Here is a 19,325-nt window from a genome sequence, read left to right on the forward strand (position 1 = left end):
GCACTACACGGTACACTACTGCGCCGCTTGACACGTGTAACTTGTCTGTTGCGTGCTCTAAGCTAATGGAGAAATCTTTTTATTTCTCAGTTACACTGTCCACTCTGGCAGAGCAAACTGTTTTCCTACTCTAGATGTGTATTTTAACAAGAGAAACTAAGCCACGCAACGTAATGTAATGAGTCGATCCAACCCGACAATACCCGTACCAACAAACAAACGATAGAAACGCCATATAGGATAACGTTCAGCTGATCACACAAACATAACAGTGAGACATGCATACATACACACACGCACACACACACATACACAAATATTCTTTCTCTTTCAAGCCGTGAAAGTAACATTTACGTACGTCGCAATCACATTTATCGATGTCCTTTAAAAGTATTACCGTAGTATTTATACCGGCTCTAGAGTGCTGAACATAAAAAAAAACATGCAAAAGACACGCAAGAGCTTTATAATAGCTCTCACATAACAGCCACACAACAAAAGAAAAACAAAACATTAAGCAAAATTCATACTCGTATAGACGAAAAAAAATTTAAAAAAAACTAAAACATACACAAAAAAAATGCGACGAAAATCGAAACATGAAAGAAGAAACAACAACAAAAAAGCATATATATACATATTATAAAGTGGGATAGAAAGTTTTTTGAATCCGCTCGTATAGGCAAACCACAAACGTATATAGAACGTGCATAGAGAAGAGAAGAAGAAACAAAAAAAACAAGAATAAACCCAAATAGAAAACAACAATCGAAAATAAGTGATTACCGATCGGCGTATAGTTTAGTGCATTTAGTCAAAAGAAACGTTTAATTTTACGTAATTCGAAAACTGGGTTAAGAAATTGGTATGCCATAAGCAAATCGTGGAAAAAGCACCCTTAACATCCAAACAAAAAAATGCCTGTAAAGAATCGAGTGGGATAAAGTGAAACTGTAAGGGCAAGTGAACCAAACAAAATAGGCGAAAAGGTGCAACAAAAAAAAAAGAGAAAGCAGTTCGTTCGGTTAGGTAACCAAAATTAAAAAAAAAAAAACGTCCGCAAATAGGAACGGGAAGCTGTCGAACGGTTTTGTTAGTTTAGACTTTTGTGTTACGAAGTATGAAACAAGCAAAAGCAAAACCAACATTAGTGAAATCCATGTGGGCTTCAAAAGGAACCAACCCATGTCGTAGGCGGCAGCACCAAGCGACGATATCAGCCAAGGAATGAATCATGTTTTTTTTTCTCCGCGCAGGTTGATAATATAGGGGCAAGATTAAGTTAGGCATTTAGTCTAACACGCGTATGGCAGGTGTGTGGGTGTGCAGAATATTTGCGAATTGAACCGTTTGTGCAAGGGTATTATCGAGTAAGGGGGAATAGAATGAAGCAGAACGCCAACAAGCAGGCCTCCGGAGGATATTGAACACGTGAAAAAGAAACGAAGACTCCCCGTAGAATAGGAATGTGAATGAAGAAAAGGACATGTGTTGATTTTGCTTCAACGTTACAACAACAAAAAAAGTATTGCGGTTTGTTTTGCTTCGATTCGCGACATCAATCAACGTCAAAAGTATTTTGTGTCACATGTTCGCGCTCTAGCGACTTTTCAGTATCGGAAAGTGTTCGGAACAGGAATGTATTTTGCTTTGCAACTCCCTTACACAACACTAAATAAGCTAATCGCGTGACCCCAAGCCGTTTGGTGGAACCGAGAGCGGCCATCGGCCGAAAGTGATATTATTTCCTGTTTATTTTTTAATATGAAAACAACAATATGCTTTCTGACGGGATATGGTAGTTTGGGATGGTTATGATTTACTCACGATTATCTTTCGTTAAGTTAAGACAAACTACATCATATGCAGTAGGGTAGCCTTGCGTTTAACATGCTATATGTGTTTTACGCCAAAGTTGGAGTTGGATATTTCCTACCTTTAGTTTTCTACCTATCTTTATAACTATTTTACAATTCTTACATATGTACAACCTTTAACTTTAAGCTCTAAGCAGTAATGAAACAGCGTCCGTAGTACGTGATGTTTAGTGTCCTAATTTGTCTCTACCCTTTCAATGCGCCCCGGTTGGGGCCAGGTGCACGGGTGGTGTTAGGAATATGGTGGGAATGTTTCACAGAACATAATTTATTTTACCATTCTACCGCTGCGATGAAAAGCTAGAACAGAAGGAAAGAGAGAGAAGGAGAGACACAGAGAGAGAGAGAGAGAGAGAGAGAGAGAGAGAGAGAAAGTGAGAGAGAGAGACAGAAGAATAGCGTATGGGAAATTGGGGGAATTTTTAGCAATTCGAAGGGAAAACGATATTTCTGCGTGTGATAAGTGATAGTGATTTCACCAACCAAACAAACACATAAAGCACGGTGCAACGATGGTTAGAGAAGCGAACGAGAGAACTAAGGACGCGTCCATCCGTTTTCTCCCTTTCAGCTATATACAACATATTTCTGTCGCTCGTGCGTTATAGGATTTCTAGCATTATAGGAAACAACAACAAACAAAAAAAACACATCGTGGTGCACCAGGAATGGATGAAAGCAGAAATGGATGAATAAAGAACCCAAATTTTGAAACAATGGGACGCCGGTGTATGTTGTTTTACGTATCGTTGGAAAGAAATATTATTCGTTTGGTGAAAACCTTTACCTTATGAATAGCATGGGTGCAATACCCTTAATAACTTTCGCCTATTTCACAACATATGAAGACAACTTGAAGCTTTTATTAACTTTAATTTAAATTAAGTGAATCTATTACACAAATTGAAGAAGCGTTTAACAAACTTTCAAACAAAGTGTTGTCTTGCTGAGCCTACATTGATGATGGTGAATTTCAGCGGAAACTTACTGCAATGGAACGCTTATCTTTTATTCAATCTAGCCCTGGAAGTTGTCATCTAAAGTGAAGATTACGACACTCAAAGATCGATTTTTATCCGAGCTTTTCAATTTCTCTTCTTCGCTGCCGATTTATGGGAGCTAAGTGAGAAACGCGTGAATATATACACTGGACTCGTGATCGATGCAACCAAGATGATTTAAATGTTTGTCGATAACTGTGCCCACGATACGGTGGTCGATTGAAAAAAAAACAGAAACAGTATATCAATGAACGGTGATGATCTTGAGAGTAGTGTTTCTACCTTCGTTCGATTGGACCACAAACTGTTCGATTGGATAACAAACTGTGCAGAAAAATTCAGAGGTGCACAGAAGAATTGCCAACTTAAATGCAAATGAGATAACTCCAAATTTAAAAGTTTGAATCATTTATTTAATGATTTATGTATTTGAATAGCTAAGTAATCCGTTATTTTTTTATATTTCTGTTCTTCTGTCCGTAAGGGAAGCGTAACACATTATAAAGAAAAAAAACCTCAAATAATTGTGACTTATAACAATATTGTGTAATAAATTTATTGTTATAATAATGAGATATATCCATAATCATTGTGCTAACAAAACAGCAAACGTTGCAGCAAATCTAATTGCGCAACATAATCCATCCTTAATTATGAATCATAACATATCTGTTAAGGTAATCAATAAGCAATTATCAATAACTCGGGCACCGGGGTTCCAGCCGAAGGCATCAATTGTCATCATAATTTAGCCACCGAACGTTCCCACCATACGAAGCCGATACAACGGTACGCTTCGGGCATCTTCTCCCCCAACAAATATGCAAACAGCCATCCGAAACCAGAGTGGAGCACACTGCAAAGCGAACCCTCCGCCTCGTTCGCTGGTCACGTTGCAGCAGACGTGATGGTTGGTGACACCGTCGGCCGTCTACCGTCCGTCCATGCACCCCCGTTGGCGCACCACCGCACCCAGCAACTCCATAAACAACACACAGCACGACGGCTCTTCCTTTCTAGACTACAGCCAGCACAACGGCGCATGAAGAAGACATAACAAAATTAATACCGGCAATACGTAACCACACGACGAATCCTAACAAACGGTTGGCAGAAGTCGTGAGAAGAAGGGACCGACAATGTGTGCAACAACACGGAGTCCTTTTCGTCAGTGCCGCGCTACCGTACAACATTGTACATTTTCCACAAACAGGAAAACCGGCTAAACACGCTTCCAAACACCAAGCCCATCGTGTTCATCTATGGCAGCCAGTGAGGTTCATTTCAGGTGCAGGGTTGGCAAACGATTCAAACCTTGCCGAGCTGAAGCCATTAGTCACTAATGCATGCGATAAATAAGTAGTTGTAACGTAACAGCAACATGCAAAATTCATTCTTGGCAAACGCACACACATAAACGAGTGAGAGAGTACGGGATCGACGAATGCTCCCCAGAGGCAGAAAGGGAGGATTAAGAGAGAGGGTGGACTGGAAACGCAACACCGGATGCCCAGCCGGTAGACGGCCTGCTAGCTAACGATCAGTCCGTTGTCAACAGTCGTCCGGAACGGATCGGTGTCTAGCTCGTACCGTCAGTAACGCTTGTCGTATCGTTGACTTAGAAGATTAAAATAAAAATCAACCACTGGGGTAGGTTTGTGTGAATTAAAGCGTGATTGTGTCGTATCGTGATTTTGCTGGTGACGGTGTGTATATTTTATTGGAAAATGTGTGTGGTGTTGCCGTTAGTACACTTTTGAAAAATACGACATGATGAAGTTCAGTGATGTGTTGCATAAAAATGTGACAAGAAATTATAGTGCTGGCATTAAGTGATACTTATAACTGATGTGATGTACTTAAACATTTAAACAAACAGTTATCGTTTCCCCTAAGACAAAATTTATATCACATCAAAAGCAAGAAGCCGTACCGTTAAAATATGTGTCGTTGTTACCTAAACGTGCATAGGTGTATCAATTACTACGAAAACTTTCATCACGGCGCAATACCGTTTTGCCATCCAGTAGCATTAATTTACCTTACTAACCACCATCTAGCTTTTTGTGCTTCGATTTGCTTTTTCTTTGTCTATCGCCAAAAAAGCCACAGTTAAAATTTCGTTTATTACGAAAATGTTGAAACCCTACAACGGATCACACTTTCCCGTAAGCTAAAGTTCGCGTGGAAAGATGATTAAATGTCGCGAACCTGTGCAATGTACCTTTTCTATTCATGTAATGAATTTATAATGTTCCTTCGCTGCTGTGCCGGTGGCATTAATCGTCCCCGGTAGCATATCGACGGAAGCAATATGATCGCTAGTGGTAACCTCTCAGTTACAACCGGTGGGCGCTTTGGAGAAATTCTTCCAGAAGCTTCTTTCCGAACGATCAAAGAGGATCGTTGTGTCTCCGATGGCGTTTGGTATTGACCCATTCCAAACCCCTCACCCCCAGTTGGAAGAGCGCCCAAGATGATCTACGCAGATCTGCGACACTCGCACTAAGGACACTGCCGTTCTGTTGTTTGGAAATTCAAATTAAACTTCGATTTACCTCGGGGTTAACGTTGACGTATGGCTCAAACTTGGTGGCGTGAAAACTATCCTCCGATGTGTTTGTACTTTCCGGCCAATCCAGTTTCTTTTGCCCCTTCTGTTGCATCGAATGTGCAGATGATTGGCTTTTAACGAATGATGATTGGTATGGGAGCGAAGAACAGAGATGAATTTAAATAAAAATGATTCCATACGATACGTACAAATGTTGGACGCCTAATTATTGCTTGTGGATGGAAGAGTTGCAATAGGGACGATACACGGGGACTTTGCCTTCGATTGCATGCTAAACCGATGATTCTACAAAACATGAATGACGTCCGCGTCATGGGATGGAAAATGCGACTGAAATGAGATGCATGCATCCCTGAATGTCCAATCAAAAACTGATTCAGACACGGACCTCAACGGTTGTACATCGCAAACCTTGTTCGGCATTGACCGATAAAGGTATACCATAGCTGTAGTGCCAGCTGCAATCAGGGACTGTAGACGGATGATGTTTTTTTTCAATTTAAGGTCCATTTATTGTCAACTATACATGAAGGTGGTGCAAATGTTACACTATTAATTTATTAATATAAGGGAAATAGCTTTCAAGCAGACACAACTTACTAAAACGAAATAAAAATTAGGCATCTGTTGAACATCTCCCAACCACCACGACTATTTATACCATAACATAACATAAAAGCACACCGTTAAACAACAAAAAGTTTTTGTTATGATGAATCGGTATGATGTTTTAAAATAGCATCACACTTTTCGGCTTCCTGGACGTAACGTCCAACGCGTCAAAACAGGGATATGGTACAAAGTTTTATGTTGCAGCTTTCCAGTAGCTATTTGTAGCATTTCCCTCTCTGCCGGTGCTTTTCCCGTGATAAAAAAGCCAGTCCAGCGATACGTGCATAACAATTAGATCTACAGTATATCTCGAATTGTGTCGACAAATCCCCCAACTTTACCACCGGGTTTGACCATTCATCACATCCCACATGTGCTGATCGTCTCGTGGTGCTGTGGTGGAAACACAGTTAGATGGGGTGAAAAGCAATGTCCAAGTTTATATCAAACCTCCCGCAACATCATTTGCAACCGGAGCGTAAAAGCTGTTTGGGACAGAGGGACAGAAGGAAATGGTCGGTGGTGCACACAACCCTGCACGGCTGGCCCGATGTGGCACGTTTTCCGACCAACCGCTACGTTACCTAACGGTGGGGATCGGAAGAAGGCTCCGATTACGATGAATGCAAGAAAATGTGGGGAAATTTGTTGGAAAATTGAAACAGGGCGATATGGTACGCAACACGTACAGTGTGTTAGTTACCGGGCTGTAAGAATCCAGGTAATTGGAAGCAAAACTTAGCTAAAGCATATCTTATCGTGAAATGTTGTAGTCATACCGTGGAGTATATAAGGACGACATAATTCGACATAATTGATAAAGGAAATATTGAATAGCACAGTGGTATTTGAAATCTATTTTCAGCCGCTATGAGCTAGTGGGAGTGACATTTTGTGGATTTGTTGTTATCATCCTACGTAATCCAAAGTTGTATTGATTATTTCCTGATCGTTATAATCGCTAGAACCAATCATTCGACACTGATGTCTCTTAATCAGGAAAAATCGAGAGTATAAGCTCTATACTTTTGATGGACTATTTGCGGGTTGAAAACAATGGAAAGTTACATGACCGTGTACCCTAACGGTTGGTCAATTATACAAAAGGTTGTCGTTCGAATCTCATCTTCACCCACAGTCTTTATCCCCGACCAAAATAGTAATATCTAGTTAGTAGTATTATGCCTTTTGATGAGAAGGCACGACCATCCGCTGGTCGTTACACTAAAAAAGAAGAGAAGCATATTAATTGAACATTTTAAGACTTCAATATACTAAAAGTTTTAACACCAAATTGTGTTACGACGCTATGGAGAATCTTACAGACACGTTAAGGTTACTACTTTGCCTGATCGCTACTGATGCTACCAAGCAAATCGTATACGTGCGATCTTACACACCGCGGCTCCATGCTTTCGGCTCGGTTTGTTTTAGTGTACACTCGCGCAATCCCCAGCCCAATCAAACGGATAGAGCTGCGATGGAGTGGGTGCACATTCTTTGTTGTATCTGTTTCATACACTTAGCGCGATAGAACGCACTCCCTTGTTACGACACTCTCGTGGTGCAACATGTGACTTTCCGATGCCTAACGATAACACACGCGGAAAGCGGACAGGGTGGCACGGTCCGTTCTCCCCGGGACGATCTTCCCATCGCACTCCCTTCGTACGCCGCGGCCCACCGACAGCATTGCCTACACGTAATCGATCGTGTGCTACAGTCTACTAAGCGTTTCACTGTGAGTACGTGTGCGTAAGTACGCTGCCAAGTCTCGTTCACAGTGCGGGTCGCGTTCTGTCTCCTCTGTTCTGAGATTCCCCATCCCTTTCTCTACGCTTCCGTCCATTTGTGGCTGTTGTGCCTCCTTGGCTTTCATTTTGTGCTGTCAGTGTTTCAACACGGCTAAAGGTGTATGGGTGATTTTTTGGATCGGGTTTTGCAACCGACCCACATATGCAAGGGAATTAGGTAGACAACCATGGTGGAATGAGGTGGTTTGGTACTTTAGTCAGCAACATCGAGGGTATGCTCCCCTAGCTCCTGATGGATATAATGGAGACACGCAGCGGGAACCAACCTACAGGGGAAGGAGCTGTTATGGCGATGAACATTTTTCCTCACTCACAACGTTGGTACGGTGAGCTTTATTCGGGATGCAAGCAGTCGCAAGTTGTTCACTGACCGAATCGGTTTCTCGTGTGGAAGGTGCAGCCAAAGTTTGTGAATTTTCATTTAACGTCATGCAAGTAGTGTACAACAAGTGTGTTTATTATTTAAGTAAGTTTTCATTGTTTCTTACTCGCATCGGTGCCTGTCAAAATTGTCAATTACGTCGAGAAGGGTATTAACCGACTATTTTAACACTAGAACTACTAGACCAATCATTCAGTTCCATAACTTTCATTTTTGGAATTAAACTTTTTACCGTACTTGAAACAATCTCATACGTATACAAAATTCAAATTCCTAAAAAAAAATATAAAATCATATTTCTGCTCTTTCTGAGCATAAATGTAACATGCTTAAAATGCTTGGTAGTTCTAGAGTTAAATATAAATATATTTTCCATTTAACACTTTGACATAAACCTAATCGATCCTATGACCTGGGGCAAGAAAATCAAACTCGATACGGTTCTATAATGTAACCCAAGGTCCGGTTGCGGGCAATAATCGCTATCTCTCCCACCATCATCCGTGTAACAGTGTTCGCTGTAACCTCCAACGGATGCCGCACATGCAGCGACATGTGAGAAGTCCGGATGACGCTGCACCTATACAGATGAAGTACACCGCGAGAGACGGCGCACAATACCGGCACACCGCGGCGATCAAGTGTTGCCCAGCGCGCAATGCAAATAAAAACGTTAGTGCAATTGTGCTTCGTTGCACTTCTGTCTATCTCTCTCTCTCCCTCGCTTGCTCTCTCAGCCCGGTCGTGTTTGTTAGATTTAGATGAGGTGTTCATCTGTGCCAGCTTATGAAAGCTGCAAACTAGCAATAGAAAACGTGATGATTTGGTAATCAGTGTTGGTGTCAAATTAAACAATGTGTAGAATATGTGTGAAATAAGTGAACTACACAAACGAAGTACCGCGACGAAATTGCCATCCTTGTGTTGCAGCCCATCGAATCAGATGTGCGTCGCGTGTTTTCACGTGTTTCCCGCGTGGGTTTTTCAAGACAGCCACACACAATACACTGCTATTTCCCTTGCAGGGGTGCATGTTTGCAGCGTGTTTGTGATCGTAAAAGATGTACAATTATACTTTCGTTGCTCTTCAGTGCCACAGTTCAATCTTTAACGTTGGTAACGTCGACGTTATCCGTTCGAAATCATCCTGTGGTGTGTTTAATACGATACGCCGCTATTAATTATGCGTCTAAAGGATGACATATTCGCTCATACACAGTGCATAGTGCGTTCATAGTTTCAGTTGACTAAACATACTTTCTTTTAATTCTTCCAATTTACGTGCACAATTGTTACAGGGCACCAACGGAGATGCAGTCCATCCAACGTACTGTGTATTAGTGTTTGAAAGTGTACCACACGAAACGATAACCAGCATCAATGTGCCGGCAAACAGTGGCGTAGCATAAATACAGTGAAATTAAAGAAAAAAAAAGTACAATACAGCAGTGACACCGTGTGGAAGCAGGTGGTTCGAAGTGAGAATACGGCGTATTTAAACCGCGTACAGGACTGGCCAACAAAATGTCCGCTACGGGCATGGAAAACCTTGAGGGTGCGGACTCGACGCATAACACCAAGGTGTCCGATTCCGCCTACTCCAACAGTTGCAGCAACAGCCAGTCGCAGAGAAGGTTTGTTTGTTTTTTTTCTTTCTTCTTTTTAGAAAAATATCTTAATGGTATGCTAATCAGAATGATATGAATACTGAATCATTGCTATTGTTTATTTATTGTTCATTTGGACGCATTGTTAGCCTCAGATGATTGTACAGCAATATCTCTAGTGTCTTAATGAAACTTACAAACTAGTCATTATTTTAACAAAAAGGTCTAAACAGGCCATGGTTCATTAAACAAGGATAAGAACGTAGCAACACAGAAGGTTAAGCGATGGTGGAATGGTTTTTATTGACATGAAACCAGTTAAAACTGTGACTTGTGCGATTTTTCTTCGTTTTTTCCAAATCCCAAAAGAAACAGGCGTTCGTTGTAATTTGGCATATTTTACACCTGTTTACACTGTCTATCTTATTTTTTCCTTTTTAAAGTTAGCTTTCGTCAGTAGTCATTAGTACACCGCATACGACAATTAGTTAAACCGCAATTCAGCAACATACTCGGGTTGGATTCAAATCTTGGTCGGTTTGTAACGCGCAAACTAGTAACAAGACGCAATATATTGCGCAAGATGAGCAATTAAACTCCCATTATCCGAGCTGCATATTTAAAGTAGCAGTTGCATTTTAGTACTCAGCACATTGTAAAATCCCTTAACTCAAGATGACCTGTACACAGGATTGACTATCCAGTTACGGTTCAATAAAGTTGAAGAAAGTCGGAAATGGTAGGCCTAGACCTCTTGAAGTTGTTGTGCCGATAAAGAATAACAAAACTTAAGATAATGTATTTATTATATCGACAGGACTTGCCTTGTTCTCTATTTTGTTACGACTGCTCAATCACTCACTTCTATGCTTAATACGCTACACTCGCTCCCTTACAATTAATCCGCTATAATTAATTCGATAGGCTTATTTTGGAAATTTAAACGGTGGCTGTCCTTTTAACCTATCCGAACATCTTATCGACGGAGGAGTTGTTTCTATTTTTTCTATTTTATTCTATTCGAGTAAGAACTGCCTCAGAGCCTTACCTAATCTTTATATTGCCGCTCGACTTCAAAGAGTCATACTGGCGAAAATGAAGTATAAAACAATATTTTTTTTGTGAAATGTACAACATCGAAAGCCATTAGAATGCAAAGATTGTGTCATTTTTGGCCATTCGTTTAAATTTTAAATTTGCAATAACTTCCACAACAACACAGAATTGTCAAATTACCATTAACCGCACCGGATTGTTACATCCCAGCGAATGAAATTGATTTAACGTAAATTTAAAAAAAATGTCATAAAAATATTATTGTTTGAAAAGATTTATTCATCAAACTGGAGTATCCAGCTCGTTTGTAAAACAACAAGATGATAATTTAATAGTCACCAGCATTCAACGATCATGTGGTGTTTTGTAACGTGAAAAGTTCAGCTCGAGTAGACAAATTAAGCGTCAAAAATGTGCAGAAATAAAACAGCATTTTAAAGGATACGATAAGGATCTAAAGGATTGCATTAGATTCGAAAAAGCATTTTTTTTCCAATAGATAACTTTACTTCTGTAGAGGGCCAAATAAAAATAGTGTCCTAGTTAGGACATTTCTAGAAGAAATGCAAAGGTTCATCCCATTTGGATTATTTTTTCGTGCCAATGAGATGTAAACAGTTAAACATAATGGACGTTTTAAAACTCAAAGCAGTTACCTCTTGATAGTTTTTCCTGCCTGCCAAAATTTTCCACAATTTAAAAAAAAATGTTATATATTTTATTTTTTTTTACCAGTCAGTTAGACTCTCTTACCAAAGGAAAAAAACAGAAGTACCAATCAATTTAAAGTAAAGACCATCACGAAAAGCTTCGTATGTTGAACCACAAATAACTCTTTTTAATCAACTATTTGCAGCTTTAAAGTAGCATTACTGCGTAAAAGTGTGAATGAAATTTCCAAAACATTCGTACAGTGCTAATTCGCACAAACATTCGTATTAACCGTAATTAAACAAACACACCGTTCAAGAAGGATACAGCTACAACAGCTCATGTGTACTGGCTAATTATCCGCATTCATTTTCGCAAAAAAAAACCCTCTTGTAAATAGCACTCCCGCAAATGCTTCGTAACTTTTTCGGAACACGTTTCCAAACAACATTTCCGTCTTCGCTCAAGAGTTCTTGTCACGTGTTGTAGCCGTAGCTTGTCTCCAGCCACAGGCGAATATTGCATGTGCGCTTATACAACGCAAACACTATGCTTTTTTTATTTTTCTTAACACACAAAACCATCCAAAAAGTTAACTTTTTACATTTGTTACCGGGAAATGACGCGCGTGAAAGCAAACGACGGAAGCATGAGTGAAGCTCAAAAACTAATTGCTAGTAGTTCTGTTAAAATTGGCAGAAATTTTTAAACAACTTTGCAAATATTTTAACAAACATTTTAATCTGAAATATTTCATAAAACCCTGTCTGGTCCGATACTAACACCCAACCGGTTTAACGGTTTCGATCCCTTTCAGTGGAAGTTCAAAATCACGCCACAGCGGCAGTAACTCGTCCGGCAGTAGCGGATACGGCGGTAAGGCTTCGACCCAGGCCAGCAGCATTGCGCCAATCCCACAACAAGCCGCCAAGCGCAACAAGGAAAAGGATCGTAAGAAGAAGAAGCTAAAGACGAGCGCTGACAGTGTTGTGCCGGGACCGAATGGATCTTCAACCGGCACCAACACGGCAGGACCCGCGGCCGGTGGTACGAGTGCCACCGTTGGTGTGGAACAGCAGAATCTGTCGGGCTGCGGTGATCCCGAACCGATGGATACGATGCCCGGAAATGTTTCCATTAACAGCGGGTCTGCCGCAACGGGCGACATAGGCGCGGGAGGATCTGGCGTGCAAACGTCCGCTCATGGCGGAGAGCCGAACGATCGTCACGAGATGAGCGTTGCTAGCGGTGGCAAGTGTGCGAATGGGGTCGAACAAGTCGGTGTGGGAGTGGCCGCCGCCGCTGCTGCAGCCGGTGCAGCACAGATCATCAGCGATGAGAACAGTACGTACGTCCGGTGCAAATGGGATCGATTCTTAATTATCGCTCATGCTTTCTTTTTTTTACAGCTGAGGACGACCGCAAACACATGTCGCAGGAACAAATGCATAGGTCGAGTGCGTCAACCAATGCCGATCTGCAGAAGAAACTGATTGCGCATAGCATTCTTCCCGGACCGGCACCCCTACCGGCCGGTGTGGCCTCCATTGTCAATTCGATCGCCACCGGTGAATCCGACCACAAGTCGTCCGGACTGAGAGCCAACAAAGTCAGCGGGGAGCACACCGTATCCGGCAGTGGCACACTCCTGGGTGTGGTACTTGCCGAGCAGCATTGTCAACCGAAGCAACAGCAACACCATCACGGCGTGCAGCAACATCAACATCCCAAACAGCAACACTCGACGAAGCAGGATGCAGGTCCGCAGAACCAACAGCATGGATTGCAAGTACCGCAACAACATTCCGCTTCCCAGCAGCAGCAACCGCACCACCACCATCACCATCCGCTGCAACCGCAACAGCAGCACGACAAGACGGTGCAACAGCCGCAGCAACAATCAAACACACCGCGCACCAACAAGCCGGACGTGGAGGATGGCTTCTGCTGTGTCATCTCCATGCACGACGGGGTCGTCCTGTTCACGACGCCAAGCATCACGCACAGCCTCGGCTTCCCGAAAGACATGTGGTTGGGGCGATCGTTCATCGACTTCGTGCACCCGAAAGACCGGGCCACGTTTGCGAGCCAGATCACATCGAAGGTGGTGGTACCGCTCGGTGAATCGAAGAGCGGTCAAAAGGATCAGAAGAATTCGCTGTACGTGATGTTGCGTAAGTATCGCGGTTTGAAGACGGCCGGTTTCGGCGTCACCAAAACGACCGTCAACTACGAACCGTACCGGTTGGTGCTGACGTTCCGCGAGGCGCCGGCTGAGAATGCGGACGTCATGAGCGGACGTAGCATACTGCTGATTATCTCCGCGACACCGGTCAAGAGCGTGTACAAGGAGCCGAATGAATCTCTGTGCGAGCGGGAGCTGAAGTTCAACACGCGCCACACCACGTCCGGAGTGCTGAGCTACGTGGATGGGAATTCGGTCGAGTCGATCGGTTACCTGCCGCAGGACATACTCGGCCGGTCGGTAATGGAGCTGTACCATCCGGACGACATGCCCATCCTGCGGAAGGCGTACGAAACGGTGATGGTGAAAGGGCAGACCGCGGGCGCATCGTTCGTCAGCCAACCATACCGCTTTCTGGTGAACAACGGATGCTACATTGTGCTCAGCACCGAATGGACGAGTTTCGTCAATCCGTGGTCCCGTGAGCTGGAGTTCGTCATCGGCAACCATCGCATCCTGCAGGGCCCATCGACGGCGGACGTGTTCGTGTCGCCGTTCTACTGCCAAACGCAGAACCAATTTTCGGACGAGGCGCTTAAGGAGGCGAAAATGATCGAGGAGCAGATCTTGCGCATGCTAAAGGAACCGGTCGCCAAACCGTCGGACATGGTGAAGCAGGAGGTGTCCAAGCGGTGCAAAGCACTCGCCTCGTTCATGGAGGAGCTAATGGACGAGGTGGCGCAGCCGGAGCTCAAGCTAAACTTGCTCAATGAGTCGGATTTTACCTTCTCGGAGCGGGACTCCGTGATGTTGGGCGAGATATCGCCACACCATGAATATTTCGACAGCAAGAGTTCGTCGGAAACGCCGCCGAGCTACAATCAGCTGAACTACAACGAGAACCTGCAGCGCTTCTTCGACAGCCGGCCGGCAATGAACATCGAGGAGCAGATGAAGATGGACTCATCCGGCGGTACCAACACGGAAACGATCGGCGACGAACAGTCGCACGCCGTCAGCCCAAACCAGCGCGAGTTTAGCGCGAGCGGGGGTGGCGGGAGTGGCGGTTCGGCTGGGAACTTTAGCTCCGAAAGCAACGCACAGATGGACAGTACGACCAACACCACCAGCAACACGGGTGGGACGGGCGGGACGGGTACGTCCTCTGGTGGTGGGGGCAGCTTTCAACCACCGACCCTCACGGAGGAGCTGCTCTGCAAGCACAACGAGGACATGCAGAAGGTCATGCTCAAGAAGCACCGGGAGGCACGGATGGTCGCGCGCGGAACCGACAAGAACAAGAAGGGCCCCCCGGACAAAGGTGGGTACGGGGGTGGCACCGTTGGTCACGGTGTCAAGCGTGGATCATCGCACTCCTGGGAGGGTGACGCACACAAAACCATCAAGCACCAGCACAATCCGGATCCGAACGGTGGTTGCACTTCCATTCAGCAGCAGCAGCAGCAGCAACAGCAGCAGCTGCAGCAGAAGATGGGCCCGGTGGCACCTCATGCCCTGCAGCAACAGCTGCTCATACAACAGCAGCACCAGCAGCTACAGCAGCAGCAGCAGCTTCAACAGCAACAGTTGCAGCAACAGCAACAGCAGCATCAACACCATCAGCAAACCAATGTGCATCTGCACTACAAAGCACAGCACGTGTCGCAGCATCAGCATCAGCAGGGGCTCTACGGTCAATCGTCATTCCAGCAAACAACCCTGCAAAACCTATCCACCGGACAGCTGCAGCAAACGCAGCAACATCAACACCACCAGGAACAGCTGATTCCACACCAATCGAGCCAGCAACATGCGTACCAAAGTCAAATCCCGAGCAACGGTTTAGGTCTATCCAGCCAGACAGAGAGCGTCCTTGCAGGCAACCAACGGTCGTCCTTTAACACGACCTTCACAACACCATCGATCTTGACACCGCAGATGACGTACGGTACGCACAGCGGCAACATTACCGGCCGTACCGGTGACCTTTGGCCACCGTTCAGCGTGAGCGTAACAACGATGCAAGCGTCGGCCGGGGCCGGAACCGGAACGACCAGCTTCGTACCTTCGCACAGCATTTTCCCCACCCTGTACTACATCCCGGCGGCCGCAGCAGCAGCGGCGGCGGCCGCCGCCACGGCCGCCCCACAACCGGCACCGGTAGCCGCACTGGAGACGCTACCGCGGCTCAATCCGATCACCGTACCGTACATGGCGGCCGGTGTCATGTATCCGCATCCGCAGCTTTACCAGCAGTCGCTCCTGTATCCGCCAATGATGTACCACGCGATGCCTTACCAACCATTACCACCACCGTGCGGGCTCGACAGTGACACGCGCAATGTAAGTGGCCCCGGGGAAGTGACCAAAAAGTGAACACACCAGAACAACACACTCTCACAAACACGCACATACATTAAACAAACAAAAAGCACATACATCCTCCAACCACCACCAACAACCACCACCACCATCTCCAACGAAATCATCCCGATCGCGTCACAGCGGGGGCAAATGGTTTCCTACGGGTTCTTCTTCCGGCATCCATGCATGTTTGTTTTTTTTCGCGCCGAGGATGCTCCGGATGTGGTGGAAACAGGGAAGCAGCCAAATGTACGAGACTATGAGGTAAAAACAATCCTGATGTGGAGCGCCCTAGTGCTTCACACGCTGGAGACGCTAATACATTTAAGGATGATTAGAACGGGGCTCTCGATCTGCAGTAGGAGAGGCCCGTTGCTTTACTGTGGCTGTGGTGTGCTGCCTATGGCGCCGTATTTCCATACTTTTACAGCAGTGTGCTGTGCTGAATGAATCTTTTGGGGAGTGAGGAGTCATTCAAAGCAGGAATCGACTCTCAAAAGATTTATGAATCCTCCGGGGCGGTTGGGGCCCCTTGGAGGCGGCGACCGGGAGGGAGGGATCTTAGAGGATTCATGAATCTTTTCAACAGAGATTCCGACTCATTCAGATTCATGAATCTAAATGAGATTCACCCAACACTATTTTACAGTGTTCGACAGATTTCACCATACGGAGGGTCATCTACTACAAGGGATGGTGCTTTTGTTTTCTAGGTAGCTCTTTGAAGGATATCACTGAAGCGGTATATTTCCTATTTTTCAGGATAGCAGTGTTGGCAGCATGTGATTACCATCGAAACGCTTGCAAAATAGTAAAACCCATAATCCAAGTGTATTCGGTTCCTTTACAGCTTCATTGGGATTTCCTTCGTACAGGCAGCCCCAGATATAAATTCCATTCGGACAACTTTTAACCCAATCGACTATAGTCCACGGAACTGATCTTTGCACTCTCCCTTTCATGTAAATCCTTCCGTAGCATCCGCACCAACAGCACCAGCAACAGCAGCAACAACAACGGCAACAGCAACAGCAGCAGCAACAGCAACAGCAGCGGCTACAGTCACAAACCGGTCAATCGGCAGGTGGCCCCGGACAAACGACCTCCGGCGGCATTGCTGTGGTGCTGGGACCGACCGCCGGTGGGCAAACTTCCGCACAATCCTCCGAGGTGCCTGGTGCGACAGCGACCGGTGGCCATACCGGGGGCAACAGTGGCAAGCTACCCGCACACATTACAGTGCCACCCTCAGCCGGCAGTGGCTCCCAATCGCAAACACCGTTCCAGCGTCCATCCTCACAGGCGACATCCGTTAAAGCTGAACCGGGATCAGCATTGGGAAGTATTGCATCCGCTTCAATCGTCGTTAACCGGGTGAGTGGTGCACAGCTATACTTGCATGTCTGGCATTTTACCCCTAGAACCATCAGTGCCATTACTTCTACTCAAATTGGGCATACCAAATCGCCTATGTCTATGTAAACTGCCATAAAAAGACTTGCAGACCAGCCACAGCTAGATGATGAATTTAGCACCAAATTCATAGGGCTCGTTATTGCATTCGTTACTCCGGTGTACTTCTAAAGGCGAGGCCAAACATTATTCTAAACATTTTCCTCTCATACTAAGGACTCAAAGATTTTCATCAGGTTTAGACAGAGTTCATACTCCCTGGTTGTATGTGAGTACTTAGACAACATCAAACTTCGATCATCGCGACTGGAGTATTTCACCTTTTTGACCCAAAGAATGTGCCCTCCCTAGTGGTTAATTTAATGGAGGACGCAAATTAGCCCATTCTTTCTGATAGTTTATACAATTGGATGCATCGTAATACCCCAATAAATTCTACAATCTAGCATATCTTCTTTCTTGTATATGGGGTGGGGTTGACAAGGTTGATGAACTACGTGTTCGTGTGTTGCACTTCCTTTTTTGGATTTCATTAGGTACTAGCTGACAGAAGCGTGATACCTTCTGGTACTGGAACCGCTACATACTAATATTATTCCTATTTCGCTTTATGTTTCTTCCCTTCAGGCATTTTCGGAGTCTTCAAAGAAGGATCTTATCGATTCGCCTCTTATCTCGAACGTTGACTGTACCGACTGTGCACTGGATGAAGTGCTCGAGAAGCACTGTGATGGTATTGCGAACGGCATAGATCGGCGCGTGAATGGAAGTTCAAGACATACCGGGCAGCTAGACAAGCTGCCGAGTGGCGTTGGTACCACCGGTATCGGCGCACCCGGTGGCGCTGTGGTCGGAATGTGTGAAGTCAGTGACGACATGGACGAATCAAGCTTTTCAAGCTTCTACTCCAGCTTTCTCAAAACGGACAACTCCTCCGAAGGGCAAAACGGTGCCGAGCGCAAGGAGTCGAGCGAAATGTGCTGGGAAAGTGGTTCGAACAATGCGACCTCGAATAACCGGATGCATGGAGACGGTTGCGGTGAGTCCGGCAATCAGGATACGCGTGACAGTGGAAAGCGGAACGGTGCGGGTGAGGGAACTGGTACTATGGTGCGACCCGGCGGTGCAAGCGCATGCCGTGCCAAGCGACGTCCAAATCCTCCATGGTTGGATAACGTGTGCCAGACAAAGGACCTCATCTACCGCTACCAGATCAATGAACGATCTCTTAAAGAGTTGTTGGATTCAGACAATTTGGCGCTTAAGAAAATAAGCCAGGTAATGATCTACTATTTCACCTATAATCTGGTCTTACTGAACCAGTGCGTTCGGTCATACTGAGAGGCTGTTTTATATTGTGGACAACTCACTACATTTTTATTCTGCACAGCCCATCTTAGTTAACGATCAGCTGGGTCAGCTGTACCTTGATCTCGAACTGGAAGGCCTTTCGGCGAAGCTGTCGCTTAGCGAAGCCACATCCGGTAGCAGCAGCGATGACTGTGACACCAAGGACAAAGCCAAAGTGAACAAGCGCAACATGAAGTACAGTAAACTGGTCATGATCTACGAGGAGAACGCACCCTTCCCACCACCGAACGATTCCGAGCCATAGTTATGTTCTGCTCCCGATGGCAGATCACCTATGCAGTATTGTATCTAGATTTCGTTTACACATTAAACAGGGATACATAAACCTAAAAAAAACAAATAGATGAGATAAAAAGGTTAAGAGAACTTTTGTTACAGCAAAGCAACAATGGATTTTTATATAGAAAACAGTGTTTC

General features: G+C 44.9%; 1 protein-coding gene across 1 annotated transcript; it reads left to right on the forward strand.

Annotated features, from left to right (window-relative positions):
• Window positions 1-9,785: 9,785 nt before the first annotated feature.
• Window positions 9,786-19,152, forward strand: LOC128707183 (period circadian protein). Its single transcript, XM_053802132.1, has 6 exons — window positions 9,786-9,895; window positions 12,393-12,919; window positions 12,985-16,103; window positions 17,103-17,498; window positions 18,165-18,815; window positions 18,928-19,152. Exons 1-6 carry the CDS (start codon window positions 9,786-9,788, stop codon window positions 19,150-19,152), a joined length of 5,028 nt encoding a protein of 1,675 aa, XP_053658107.1.
• The last annotated feature ends 173 nt before the right edge of the window (window positions 19,153-19,325 follow it).

Source organism: Anopheles marshallii, chromosome 2 (genome assembly GCF_943734725.1).
Source record: "Anopheles marshallii chromosome 2, idAnoMarsDA_429_01, whole genome shotgun sequence".
Taxonomy (NCBI): domain Eukaryota; kingdom Metazoa; phylum Arthropoda; class Insecta; order Diptera; family Culicidae; genus Anopheles; species Anopheles marshallii.

Coding starts and splice junctions, on each gene's coding strand:
- LOC128707183 (XM_053802132.1), top strand. CDS start 9,786: ATGTCCGCTACGGGCATGGAAAACCTTGAGGGTGCGGACTCGACGCAT. Junction 12,920..12,984: donor GATCATCAGCGATGAGAACA/GTACGTACGTCC, acceptor TTTTTTTTACAG/CTGAGGACGACCGCAAACAC. Junction 16,104..17,102: donor TCGACAGTGACACGCGCAAT/GTAAGTGGCCCC, acceptor ATCCTTCCGTAG/CATCCGCACCAACAGCACCA.